General features: G+C 26.6%; 2 protein-coding genes across 2 annotated transcripts; one reads left to right on the forward strand and one right to left on the reverse strand.

The window, feature by feature from the left end:
- The first annotated feature begins 11873 nt into the window (after positions 1-11873).
- LOC114409036 (flowering-promoting factor 1-like) lies at positions 11874-14456 on the forward strand. The gene is made up of 2 exons (XM_028372316.1): positions 11874-12282; positions 13300-14456. Exons 1-2 carry the CDS (start codon positions 11957-11959, stop codon positions 13334-13336), a joined length of 363 nt encoding a protein of 120 aa, XP_028228117.1. The 5' UTR covers positions 11874-11956; the 3' UTR covers positions 13337-14456.
- On the reverse strand, positions 13511-13879 carry LOC114408332 (E3 ubiquitin-protein ligase ATL6-like). The gene has a single exon (XM_028371356.1). It carries the CDS (start codon positions 13877-13879, stop codon positions 13511-13513), a length of 369 nt encoding a protein of 122 aa, XP_028227157.1.
- Positions 14457-15562: the final 1106 nt, after the last annotated feature.

Here is a 15562-nt window from a genome sequence, read left to right on the forward strand (position 1 = left end):
ATAAGAGTTGTAGCCATGAATGTTATCTAGCTAAATGATTTGATTTTATTCAGAAGAAGATTTATATAACTCCAGATATTTCAATTTTAGTGAATAAAGGTTAAGTTGTCAGAATGATGTGATCAGTTTGTATATTTTCTAATTTTAGGTTTCTAAACGATTGAAAGGAATTTTGAGGTCAACATAGAAGTCGTAGATAACTGCTTTATCTTTCTAATGAGATAAGAACCAACTTAATGAGATTAGTACAACTCTAGACATGATTATTATACTCTATAAAGGTCATAGTAACGTAGGAAGAAAAATGAGTGTGTAATATTGATATCATAATGAGTGGTAGTACCATGCATGACGTTTATACTTATGATTTGACGAATGAAGTGATGTGATGATATTGTTGTGTAAATGAGTGAATGTGCCCGTGAATGATATTGTGAATGAATGCATGATGTGCACGAGTATATGTGAAAGTGATATGCCATGGTATGTGTATGTGTTGCGAAAAATGTTAGGAGAACCTAGTTCTTGTAGGATACGAATCTCCAAGGGAATTCAAAAATAAATCATGTACATATTGTCTGTAAATCATACATCATGTTGTGCATATGTGTTTTGAAGTGAAGGACATTTATGAACTTAATCGAGGAGGTCATGAATAAGTTGATGCATGACTTTGACCTTGTGAGTGAAATGGTTTGAAATCTCCTTTAAGCTCATATTGATCACATGTGTTGGAGTATCCTTATAAGGTCAGGACACCCTAACGCACCGCCAGTGGTGTCGTCTTGGTGAGAGTGATAGTGTCGGGTTTTCCATTGTGTGGCAATTCGTCGACTACATAGACTCTTGAGATACATTCACAGTGTTTTTCAAAATGGTACCACATGCTTATGAGTCTATGGATCTAATGTGCATCACATTTTGTATGTGAATTTGTGTATAAAATATTTGATTTGGATGAGGCATACTTGTGTTGTGGAATATAATTGTTTATAAATGTATCTTATATCTTTATGAATTCTTTAATGTTTTAAATTTATTGTGACATGTATCTCACTCCGTGTTTATTTGTCTTGTTTTTGTTTGGATTGAATGTCACTCTTACAGGTGAGTCTATGTAAAGGTTATGATGATGATGTTATATGAGAGGTTTAGGTCTCCAATTTATATTACTATTAATTTTAGGGTTATGGATGCTCTGAAACAATGTAACATTGAGACATAAGTTTTATTTATTTATTTAAGGATTAAATTAATGACTAGTTTTCACCATGTTTTATTTAATATGATTTGTATGGACTTTGGAGTGCCAAAATTTGTTTAATAGAGTTACGTTATTTATTTACCTATCTGTTTTGTTTAAGTTTACAAATATTTGGCATGTAATATTATTACCACAAAATAAGTTTTGTTTTTTTTAAAAAAAATTCGATACATCCTTTTAATTAAATTTCGTTGTGAACGAATTTAGAAAACATTACAAGTGTATGTGTCTTGGGATAGAAGGGTGTCACATTTAGTGGTTTTGACCCACAAAGATGTTGTGTGAAGTGTCATAGTGTGAGAGCCGCCAAGAAGTAAAAAATGAGGGATGTTACAAATGGTATCAGAGCAAACCTCTCCCACTACGGTGTGGTTCAAGGACGAATTAGGCAGAAGTTGGTGGGCATGTAACACCCTAACGAATCATACCAAAAAGATAGGGACCAAAAGTTATGCAAATATGAGACTGTACAATAGAGGATAACTTAAAGAAATTAATTGGTACTACCTAAACTAACAAGATACATATACTTTTTGGTAGCCTATCACATAAGAACTCCATAGTTAAACGTGTTTGACTTGGAGTAGTTATGGGATGAGTGACCTTTTGAGATGTTTTCTAGGAAATGTGTGAATGGGGACAAAATATACTTCAAAAATTTGTATTGGTTTGTGTGGTCAATCATTGATCCTAAAGCAAGTAAAGTTGATTTTCAAGGTTTCAAAAAAGGATTACCTAGAAAGGATTCTGACCAACAAGGATGTTGAATGAAGTATCATCGCGTGAAGTGTCATAGTGTAATAGTCGTCGAGAAGTAAAAATAAGAGATGTTACAATAATTGTAAGGAATAAAAATGCATATAGAAAAGGAGAGAGAATACATTGAAGTGTAGACATGATAGATGATATAATTTGATAAGAAAAAATTGAGAAAAGAAAAAGTATTAAATAAGTATTTGTAACATATGAGTGTCCATATATTATTATCCTAAAAAATTTAAGATCTGAGTGTAAGGGTTCCATTGGTTTGCATAAATTTTAGGGACATGACAAGATAAAACTTCCTTTTCAATGTTTGATTTATAAAAAAACTTATGGGGCATCACAAAATAAGTGAGAGAACACATAACAAAAATGTATTATCTTGAGTATAACTTTTTGTCCTAATAGTATAAGAGCTGTAAAAGACAAAATACTCACTATCTTTTCTCTCTCTCCCCATTTAAATCACTGAAAAATTGCTCTTATCTTATATTGTATGGATAGTTATTATATTTTTTCAGAGGATTTATACGGTTACTAATACATAACAAGTACAAAGCTTTTCTTTTATGATATATACATATTATTAAGATTGTAATAAAATAATTAATAATAAAGGATATAATAGTAAATTTGACATTCTTTTACTTGTATTATTCATTATTCAATAATAATGCACAAAATAAAAAATTGTCTTATAACTTAAACAATTATTTTGTATTGTTCTCTTTGTGTTGTACCTTATTGTAGGTATTGAACGGACACTAATTATCTTTTGTAGGTTTAAGTTTGCTTAACATATTTAAAAATGTGGCTTGACTTGTTATTATATTTAAAGACCTATTTTATATTGAAGCTTTTATATAGACTAGTGGAAACACATGTCCTATCGAGTTTGTGTGTTTGCATTTTTTATTTTGTTATCGTATTTTTATGTGCTGAAATTGATATATTATTATGTATTGACATATATGTTAATTTTATTATTTGTTTTAGTTTGTTTTGCTTTTTTACTTATTTTTTCCTTTGATTTATTTGTTGACTGCTTATGTGACTCTAAAAACAATAAGTAAAAAAGAAATCAATTTAAAATTAGTTATCTTTATTACTTTTTTTAAAAGGGACTTGAGGGAGACAAATTATTAAAAAAATGTTGAAGAAGCTGAAAAATTTTCAGTAAATTGAAAATAATTATTTATAAAGTAACACACAAGTTTTTTACATAAAAAAAGACGTTCGATTTTAAAATATATTTGAAAACACGTATTCTATAAACTATCTCATTTAAATTGAGGATCTTTATGAAAAGAGAAAAAATAATAACAAATAACACTAAAAATCCAACAACTACACATGAACAATCTCTACAAATCATCTACTGAATTTTGTCACTTGCATTGTTCATTTTTTAACAAAGAAATTAAAAATAAGTTCAGAGTATTTCATGGATTATAAAAGTTGATTTCAAGTTAAAAATTAAGAATGAAAAAAGTAAAAAAAAAATAGAGATTTCAAATTGAAAAACAAATCCGATTGTTATGATTTAGTAATATATTAAAAAAACATTGATTAATATAAAGAGAGACCATAAATTTGATAAGATAAAATAAAATAGATGAAGAAAAAGATAAAATATTACAATAGATGAAGAAGAAAACGATAACAAAAATAGATGAAGAATAAAAAAAATATCATAATTTTTTTGTGACAACAAAAGTTGATTTCAAATTTAAATGAGAGTAAACTAAGAATTTCAAATTGAAATTAAATTTTTTAAAAATAAAGGAAACTAAGATTTTTAAATTGAAAAAACATTTCTATTGTTATGGTTTAGTAATATATTTTAAAACAACATTGATTAATATGAGGAAGAGGAACTAAAAAGTTGATTAGATGAAGAAAAATAAAAGAAATATGACAATAGATGATGATAAAAAATATTAGAGATATAACAATAGATAAATTGAATAAAATGTGTTGAATAAAAAGATAACACAATAGATAAAGAAGAAGAATTAAAACAACGAGTCATTATTTTCTTCTTGCTTGAAGCATAGGTTCTTTCACGTATAGAAAAAAATATTTCTTTTACTACTTCCTTCTTGCTATGATGATGATAGAAAAGATTAGACATATAACAATAGATGTATTGACTAAAATGTGTTGAATAAAAAGATAAGAAAATAGATGATGAACAAGAAGAATTAAAATAATAAGTCATTATTTTCTTTTTGCTTGAAGTGTCCGGTTCTTTCACGTATAGAAAAACTTATTTCCTTTACTACTTCCTTCTTGCTTGAAGCACATAGTATGCAACCACAGGAGATCATGGACAGACCATGGAAGTATAAAATTATCTGCTGCTTTTTATATCCATAAGATCAAATTTGATTAAATATAATATTTGGGAAGGAATATTCACACATGTATTTGAAATTTGCATTAAGAATACCGAATGAATATGATGCTTACTGGTTACAAAGATAAATTGTCTCATTATCATTGGAAAAGCTAATTAACTTCCTGCAAAATGTATAGGTCTAGTACCATTGCGTAGCACATGTGAGGCCAATCAATACATGAATTTTATTTTTTTTCCTATCAAACCCAAAAATATCAAAGGTTACCCACTTTGACAACTAATCTAATAATAAAATTCTACAACTTAGCTGATTTTGGCAATAGCTTCCCATATGAGGGTCCCATGCTCCAAAATCTTCCATGGTTCCACCAATTTCCAGTTTTTCTATCAAAGTGTAAGACCAAATTCTTGACTGACAAATAAACCAAGACAAAGTTAATTTAATAATTAACTGATATGTTTGCTTGCCTTGATACAAAAACAGATGGAATTTGCACCAGCTTTTGCAAATTATAACACGCCCTATAGGAATGAAGAAAATAAACTAAGTACTTTATACTTGTGCATTTTTGGTAAAACCAAATACAAAAACTAAGTGATAAAAATTGTTACTTTACTTATAGTGAAACCCTCTCTCTCTTAATTGCTAAAAAATAGTAAATATATGGTGTGTAAAAAGCAAAATAAAATAAAAGCTAACTAACCAAGCTTCTGTTGTGTAGATTATAAAAGGGACATTTGTAAATGTAAAAAAAATTAAATGTAAGAAAACAAAACCGATAGAGAGAGATAAAAAAAAGTACAACTTGGCTGCACAACAATGATGGTTTTCTTTTAAAAAAATCATTTTAAAAGATAAAGACGATTACTTAATTTCAGAGAGAATAACACCTTTAAACATAATGATGGTACATGAGTAAACAAAACAACAATTGAATGAAAAAGAGTATATATCTGCACACACAAAAAAAACATCTAAAAGAGTAATCATATGAAAATCAAATAAATTTCATTGATAGAAACATGTTTATAGTAAGATGAACAAATTTCAGTAATTATGTGTTTGTGTTGATGAAAAACTCAATGAGAGTACAAGAAAGAGAAAGAAAAAAAAATGATAAAGTGAGAGAAGGAGAAATATCAGACCATTTTACTTACTCTTAGATGAAGGGGAAGTGTTGAAGTGAAAATATGATACCAACGAGAGGTTACTGCATCATTGCAACTCCTTTTCACCTTACATAATAATGCATGCGTTAATGTATCATGTTTGTGATCAAGATTCAAGTTCTTTCATATGAATACCAGTGGATGAGTAATCACGTAAGTATTATGAGATTATAGACTTCAATATAAAGATCATGAGTAGTCATGAGTGATTATATATGAAAGTGAGGTATGTTTTTTTATTTATTTCTACTTACTTTTTTTTTTCAATTTGTAACCTTCTATTGCAGTTGGACTTAAAAGATATAATAAGAAATTTTAAAATAATTAATGAGTAAATATGTCTATATAAAAGTGGAGACCAAAAATAATTTTTAAATAAGATATTCCCTTTATCTATTGGTATAGATTTAACTTCTCTTTACATCATCCACTAATAAATTAATGGATGAAATTTTATATAAAACAAGTCAGTAACTCTTTCTCATATTTCTAGATATTCAAGGTGAATGCATGTAGATTAAGAAATGTTTAATAGCTGCATATTTGGACTAAAAAACATAAATAAAAAGTAAAAACATATTATTGGAATTTTCACTAATTATTGTCATTTCATCTTGGTGATTTATAAGACTAGAAATAGGTAGCTGTTTTAATTTTCTTCTTTCCCCCCAAGATTGATAATTTACAATATCAACCCGGTTGTTCATTCTGTCACGAGGCAACCTGTTTGGGCTTTATAATACGCCGAGACAAAACTAACTACTAGATGTTATACCTAGAATTTTAAGAATTTTATTTTGCTTTAGAATATGACGACAAGGATAATTTATTCCAATATTATTAGTGAAGACACTTGTAACACATTTTACAAAATAAATTATATTATATATATTTTTTACAAAATTTATAAAATAAAAAGTAAGAAAAAAAGGAGAAAATGTCATATAGGATTATTAATATGACAAAGATTAGATAATTAAGGTAAAAAATATCATAAAAATTATATAACTATTTAAACTTCAAGAAGTCATTCATTGCGAGAAGAAAATCAATGTGTTGATTACTTATCAGTTATCAAAGCTTGGGGGTTGCGTTTCAAATCATACAACACGTGCCTGATGATTTGCAGAGATTTTTATTTTCTTATGCTGTGGGGATAAACTTTTTGAGATTGTAAGTGTTGTTTCCCCTATTTCTCTCAATGTAAAAAAAAAAACTAATGTGAAAAATTATTACATATTTTATTTAGTATATTCAAATTTACTGATATCATGCACGTGAAAAAATATCACATTTTAATAATCGTTTGTGAGTCTAAACGTAATATAGGTTTTTATGTAAAAAAAATGTTTACAAGAGAAAAAAATATAAATATAATAAAATTTATAATATAATAAAAAAATAAAAATATTAATAAAATATTTAAAATAAAAAATAATTCATAAATCATTATCCATACATGCAAACATTACATCATCCTCTCCGGATGGGTTGAAACAGACACTTAACTCCCTTAACAAATGCTACAGTTGGGCGTCCACGCATACCAAACACTAAGTAGGACAAATACATTATTATATAAGTAAATACTTATTTTAGTTTTTAAAAATGTAAAAAGCTAATAAATTGATTTCAAATTTAATCTTTAAATATATAATAAGAACGTTAAATTGGTCAATACAAATAATTTAATAATAAATTAATCTCTAAAATTTTTAAAAATATAACTTATTGTTGATCTTTTAACATTATAATTCAATAATAAAATTATTTTACAAATTTAACAACAAAATTAATTTATTATACTTTTTATATATTCAAAAATTTAAATTTAAATTTTTTAAAAATTAAAGATATATTTGGTTTGTATTTTTATTTTTTTTTTCATTTTCTAAAAACTGTTTTCATTTTCAAAATATTAAAATTTTCAAAATATGTTTCGTTTGACTTTTTTTTATTTTTTAAAAATAAAAATACTAAAAATTTATAATATATTAATTTTTTGTCTTTTTTATATTTTTTGATTTTTCTTTTTAAATTATATTCCTTATCAACGCATTTTTATTTTTCTCAAAATGAAATTATTGTTTTAAACTAAAAACAAAATTTTATTATTTATTTTCATTTTCTAATTATTTTTTGTTTTCATTTTCAACCAAACACATTTTTATTATTATTTTTTATTTTTAATAAAAATAAAAACAGAATATAATCAAACCAGACACCCCTAATTTATCACCCTAGTACATTTCCAGTAACAAAATAAGTATGGACCCTTATAAGCACTGTTGCGCGTGCACACACACTAAACATACAGTAAACACAAGTATGAAGCTATTGTTTAATTAATTTAATATTTCGACAAATATATAAATAAACTGATGTTTTACTTATATGTTATTAATTATTATATTTATTAAATGTATATTTTAAGGCCAGTGTCCCACAAATGTTAGTTAAAACATGTTAAATATATTTTATTAAGTGCTTTTAATTACTTATAATGTGAATGTTAAATATTTTTTTTATAAAACAAATATACTTTATTTTTTAATTTTGTTTCATCGTCTGTTGAGTCATGATGATATAAAATTATGAATTGAAATATTGAAGAATCAACTAATAAAAACTACATATATAATCTATTAGGGAAAGCAAATATAAATCTTATTTAGATAAATCAAATTATAAATATTTATATGAGAAAAAAATGTATTTAACTTAAATATTTTATAAGTTAAAATTAATTCATGCGAGACTTTTGTTTTTGGAAAAAATAAATGAGAAAATATATTCTTTAGAAGTTAAGTACGTAAAAACTCAAATTCATTTTATATTTTTATTTTTCCTTCTATAAATAGTTATGAAGAATTTATTAAAAAATAATACTTGAATACACAAACTACTAAGATTTAATTTAAGTTTAAATATATTTTTTGTCCATGTAATTTAACATTTTCTTTTTATTCTTGTAAAAATTTTAATTTTATTTTTATCCTTAAAGTGTTATAAAATAATAATAAAAAGTGTTTTAAACAGTAAAAAAAATATTTAAAACACTTTAAAGACACGAAAAACAAAAAAATAATAATAAATCACATGAAAAAAAAAAATTAAACCTTTAATTTAATTATTTTTGGTATATTGAAAAGGAGATCATTTTTCTGAGCCACAAAATCCAATGTAAGATATTTAATTAGTGGCTAAAATTGCCTTTGAGGTGTTCATCCAACTAGTCCCAATGTTGAGTTACCCAACAAAGAACAGAGGAGCCTCTATCAGCCAGCGATGCCTCCTACATATGAGGAGAAGCTTCACGTGGACACATCTCGTGTTGTAGGTAGGAACAACTCTTGCATTGATTGACTTTGTAATCCTTACGTTTTTCTCTTGCTTATTATAAATCATTTTATAAAGTTCGAATTAAATAAGATTATTATAAATAATAAAAAATTTCAATCGAATATTTAACGTAATTACTTAGTTAGTACTCAAATTAAATAAGTTTTTATTATATTTTATATTATTATTAAAACAGCAACATAATAAAAAATAATATGCATATTACTTCTATTTTAATGATTAAAATTATTTTAATAACTTAGTATATAAAGTTTAATTTACTTTAATATTTTATTTTAACTAATAAAATATGAATCAATTATAATTCGATAACAATTGAATCAGACTAACAAAATTTCAACCAATCAATCAAGAAAGGTTGATTTAGTTTATAAAAGATGATCTCATATTCCAAAAATACTATATTTGATTCTTGTTATTGATGTGAGAACCTTATTAATAAATAATTTATAAGTATTTTTTGAGTCCTGATATGTGTCCTATATCTGATAAATTCCTAAAACTCAACTCGCTTAAAACTTTATCAATAAAAAAAAATCGGTCTATCATTAAATTGAATCATTCGAGTTTAACTTGAAAATATGTTAACCGGCGTCCCAAATGAGTTATCAGAATTGACAATTCTATGTTCTAATAATTATGAGATTTATGGGCAAAATTACCAAAAGGGGTAATATTTTTTGTAATTTATCAAATGAGGACAAAGTTTAAATTAATACCCAAATAAAGATTAGTCGTAGACACGACTTCCGGCAATAAAGTCGTAAAAAGATGGATGACTTTGTTTCTTTATTTTTATTTTTATTTGAAGTTGTGAAATAATTAATGAATTTAAAGTTGTTTAATTTTTTTAATTAATTATTTGAAGTTGTAAAAGGTTATACTACTTCAAAGTCTTTCAAAAAAATTTATTTTTAAACACTTTAAATTAGTTTTAATTATAGTTTTATTTAATATTTTCTATAATTTTGTACATTATTTTATTTAATATTTTCTATATTTTTGTATATTATTTTATTTAATATATTTCTTTATTTTTTATATTATTTTATTTAATATTTTCTATATTTTTGTTGCTAATGTTAAGAATTATTATTTATTTTGTAAATTAGAAAAATAATGTAAAAATAATACTTAAATTTAAATAAAAAATAAAAAGTACTACACATGTTTATCCAAGAAAAAATATTATTCATTATATAGAATTAAAGGACATAATTGTCCATACAAGAAAGTTGATGGTTAATATTGTTTTTATTTTTTAATTTGATGTTAGTGTTTAATTTGTATTGTTCATTTTATATCAACGAGTTATGTTGTTTTTATTTTAACAACTACTTTTATTATAAAATTATTTTCTATTTTTAATATTAAAATAATTTATCAAATAAAATTAATTAATGATATTGTACAAAGTTATTAATTTACTTAATGATAAGTGTAAAAATTAAATAAAAGATATTTAAAAATAATTTAATATTATTTGGTAAATTTTAAGTAAAAATAATATTAGTCGTTAATTTGTTTATATGGACAATTACTATGATTATGTTCTTCACTTCTATACCGTGAACAATATTTTTTCTTAAACAAATATATGTAGTATTTTTAATTTTATTTATTTAAATTAAATTCTTATGCTTATATTATTTTTCTAATTTATAAAATAAATAATAATCCTTAACATTAGTAACAAAAATGTAGAAAATGTTAAATAAAATAATGTAAAAAATATAGAAAATATATTAAATTAAATGATATAAAAAATATAGAAAATATTAAACAAAACATTATAAAAAATATAAAAAATATTAAATAAAACTATAAATTAAAACTAGTTTAAAGTGATTAAAAATTAATTTAAAAATAAATTTTTTTGGATGACTTTAATGTCGTATAACCTTTTATGACTTCAAATAATTAATTAAAAAAATTAAATGACTTTGAAGTTGTTAATTATTTTATGAAAAAAAAAGTCACTTACTTTTTAAGACTTCAGCTAAAAAAAATCAAAGTCATCTATCTTTTTACGATTTCATAACGAGAAGCCATGAACTATTGTACGACTGATTCCTATTTGAATATTAATTTAAAATTTATTCACATTTAATAAATTACAAAAATAATTACCTCTTTTTGATATTTTCACCAGATTTATGTATACACGTCGGTCGGGGTGAAGACTAAAGTATCCCTAAACACAAGCCAAAGGAATTTTGTCTAATACTCTAATTAGGATAAGAGGGGATTCTTTTTTCTAACCCTTATTTAATTTATTTTAGAGTCTTTCAAGAATAGAGTATTTAATTTCCCTGTTTTACTTTCCTCCTTTTGACACGAGAAATTATTAATTAGTATTTGACAACAATGTTTTAACAAAGAATAATTAGGACATTTGACTTTTAAGTGAAACATTGAGATTTTTTTTATAAGTTTTGATCCTTTGAATAAGAAAGTGATCTTTGGTCTAAGATTTTCTCACACTTTGAAACTTAAAATTTTTTCTTAACATATATTTTATGAAAATCAACTTAAAGTCTATGCATACAAAATTTAACGTATATTATTAATTAAGTTATGCACGTTAGATCAACTAATCTGCGTATAGTATATAACTTTTTTTTTCTTATATATTTTTTTAAATATATATGAAATAGAGTCTAGTAAAAGTGTCTAAACGACTGGGCGCGCAATTGTTTCAGGATAATTAAAAGTATTGAGTTTAAGTTTTATATATAATTATATTAAATATTTAAATGAGAAGTTAATTTTTATAATTTATAATAATTTTTTTCTAATTTAAATAAGATTTTCTCTAATTAAAAATACCGTGGTCTAAAAAAAAATATAGAAACTATTGAGATAATGAATACAGTGATGTGAAACTACTTATATAATAATTTATCCTTTGACACACGTATGTTTGTGTATATATAGCCTTTCCACCATGGCTTTGCTGGACAACAAAATAGATCCCCCTTTTGTTTTCTCTTTCAGAAAACTGGATCCAAGTTAAAAGAAGGTCAATAAAAAAAATGTCTGGAGTTTGGGTATTCAAGAAAGATGGGTTTCGTTTAATGGAAAAGCGCAAAGCGGAGGGGATAGCATGCAGTAGTTTAAAGAAGAAGGTGTTGGTTCACTTGGCAAGTGGTGAAGTGGTGTCTTCCTACAGTTCGCTGGAGCAAATATTGAGTAATTTAGGGTGGGAGAGGTATTATGGAAGAGACCCTCAATTGTACCAATTCCACAAGCGTTCTTCCACTGACCTAATTTCCCTTCCAAAGAACTTCTCCAAGTTCACCTCTGTCTATATGTACGACATAGTCATCAAGAACCCCAATGTCTTCCACGTGCGGGATATGTGAGCTAGTCTTCATCCTTTCTTGCATGCTTTTTGCTTTTCACCTACCTCCTTAATACTTTCTTTCTTTTTATAGATAAATATTAATTATTTTTTTTTAGAAATTTTGGTAGAGAAATTCAAACCCACAACTTTTTTTTTTTCTTTTTTGTCTAGCTACTAGGCCAACCTTTCTTCATTCCTCTTGTTGATCTTTCTTTCTTTATCTTTCTCATCTTTGGTGGGTTTTCTAGCTAATGTGGGTGTGTATATAGTGAGGAGAATCTTGCAGAGGATTGGTTAGTTAGAACTAAAAGAAGTTTAATAATGTTTTTAATTGTTGAAAATCTAATGTCTTTTTTATTTTTTATTTTTTGAGGGCTATTGTGTAGTACGATTTTTTCGTACAAAATGTGTGTGATGAGAGATGAATTTGTATATAAGCAATTTGTTGTAACTAGAAGAAAATTTTAATGTGGTTTTGACTGAAATCGTGGATCCGTGGATGGTACGTAATTGACATTTTTTGACACAATGTTCGTCAAAACTATTTCGAATTAACTATTGGTTTTCATTTTTTCTAGTCTTTGTAAAAAATTAAAAAGATAAAACATAAATAAATCAAAATTATAATTTTTTTAATTAATAAACATCATACACACTTTCAAGCACCATAAAGATATTTTAACTAAAAAATAAATGTTGTGTATCTATACAAATTCATTCACCAAAAAAAAATCTATACAAATTCTATTTTTCTAACTATTTTCCCAATTACCTCTATTCAATGTGGAGATGTGGCATATTTCGTAGAGGTGGATTCACAAAAGCAGCAAGATCAATGCAAGAAAAAAATACTATTGAAAAAATAAAGAAGAACGAATATATAATTTTTGTGTTGTTATTTAATCATAAAATAGGATACAAATATTAGTTTTTATTATAATTATCTTTAAAATCATTTAAATATAATTTTTAATTGAATAATAGTATATAGACTTTTACAATAATAAGGGTTTCTTTTCAAACATATTCCAGGGAGATTTGTTTTGTAAGTATTTTGTCATCACTGTAAGCGAATCCATTCCACGTGGCATCGTGGCATGCATTTTGCCAACTCAAGTGGCAAAATAGTCGAGGCTGCAAAATAGGTGCAACTTTTTTCAGGTGTTGTCAATAGGGGCTATGAATCCATTCCACGTGGGCATGCATTTCGCCAACTCCAGTGACAAAACAGGCTACAGGAGAATCAACATGGCATTTCGCCATTGATGTTGGCCAAAACAAGGATGGGTTTGGCGCGACACACGGGGCAAGTGGTGTGGGAAGGTAGCCACTCGTCTATGCACTCGGGGTGGAACACGAGGTCGCACTTGGGGATTAAACGCAGCGTTTCGGTGTCCTCGAACTCGTTCAAGCACACCGCACACTCCAGCGTCCCCTTTCCTAGCTTTTCACATTCATCGCCATCGAGTACTCCAGCGTCAGGAACGTGTCGATCACCGCCTGGTCGAAACTCGCGTGAGCTGCGTCGCGACCTACCAAAGGTGTCAGGGAGGTTGTGGATGCTGGCGGAGGGGGAGCCGAAGTAGTGGCGGATGTGGATGGAGAAGCCCATTAGAAACAACGCGACGATAATTATTTGATATTTCATGGATGGTGGTGGAAGACATTGGGATTTGGGATTGAGAAATGAGAAACAACGTAAACTGCATGCTTTCCCTCCCACCAGCTCACGTGAAAGTTGTCCCGCTTGGTCACATGCTGGTTTCGCCAATGTCAATGGCGAAATGCCATGCTGGTTTCGCAGCCCCTATTGGCGAAATGTCATGCTCCATGCCACGTGGACAACAACCTGAAAAAGCTGAAAGCATGCGAATCCACGTGAAGTCTCTGTTTCGCAGCCTCGACTAGCGAAATGCCATGCTACCTGTTTCGCCAACTCAAGTGGCGAAATGCATGTAAATGTAATGCCGCGTGGAATGGATTCGCTTACAGTGATGGCGAAATGCTTACAAAACAACCCACCCCCCCCCCCCACACCCAAATATGTTTGAAAAGAAATCCTTATTGAAAAATAGTTTGTAAATCAAACCCACTTTGGTCAATTAGCCTCAATTGGGCCAAAAATACGATTTTCTGAACCTATTGGGTGGTTGATCAACATGTATAATTTTATCTCGAATATAAAAAATAATAATTTATTATATTAATTAAAAAATTGAGTAAATAGTTTATTTAGTACTCGAAGTACGCATTCCTATGCATTCACTAAGAATCTATTCCCTGCATGTTGAAAATCATCAACTTAGACAATAAAATATATAAATGTTAAGATAAATTAGTCTAATTATTAAGCATCTTGCCAATTTGATTTTTTTTTTAAATATGACATTTAACGCTAAAGGGGTCATGAAATTATACTATTTACTCATAAATTAATCATGACATACATAATTTATAATAAACGGTTTGACTAATTCACATTATATATACATTTATTAATTAAATTGGTGATTTAAAAAATATATGAACTAAATTGTCAATAAAAACATAATTCAGGGACTAAATAAGATATTTATATTAAAAAAATAGTTGATATTATGTAAATAAGCTTATAAGCTTCTCAAATAGGAAAAAAAAACATTTAAGATATTTATAGCAAGATATAACATTTATTCTCTGCAAGCGAAAAAAGTCCTTTTTAATAATTAAAATAAACCCTTTTCGGAATAAGATACGTACTCTTTTAAATTTTTTTTTGAGAAGACACTGAATAATTAAGCATTAAGTACTTTTTTTTTAGATTTTCGGTTCAATTTTTATTTAAAGCAAATAAAGTGAAATTTATTGGAGTAGTACATAAAGGGGAAGGTGGGGCTTCACGTGAAGCGGATTGCCCATGGGCCATGGTCACTATCACTATCAAAGCTGGGTTGGGCCACGTCCGCATGAGTCATATATGAAAACGAAATGTTTCTATCTTCTCTTGTTTTCAATGAAATTAACTTTTGTTCAAATTTAACTATTTTTTTTAATAAAATAGGAAATTTAGAATAAATTTGGATGTACATTTTAATCATAGTCAATGATTCAAAATCAAACCTTTCAAAATTAGTTTTACAAAATTCTAGACCAAAAGAATACTAAATTTCATTTCATATATTCTCACAAAGAGTGATATTATTGACACTCTAAGATACACAGGATCTCTATATAAAAAAATATCTATTGACACTCTCAACTTATTTAAAAAAAATATTCTAATTTTCAAATCTATCTTATTTAAGTTTTTCTTTTT

This window comes from Glycine soja, chromosome 4, assembly GCF_004193775.1.
Source record: "Glycine soja cultivar W05 chromosome 4, ASM419377v2, whole genome shotgun sequence".
Classification (NCBI taxonomy): Eukaryota; Viridiplantae; Streptophyta; class Magnoliopsida; order Fabales; family Fabaceae; genus Glycine; species Glycine soja.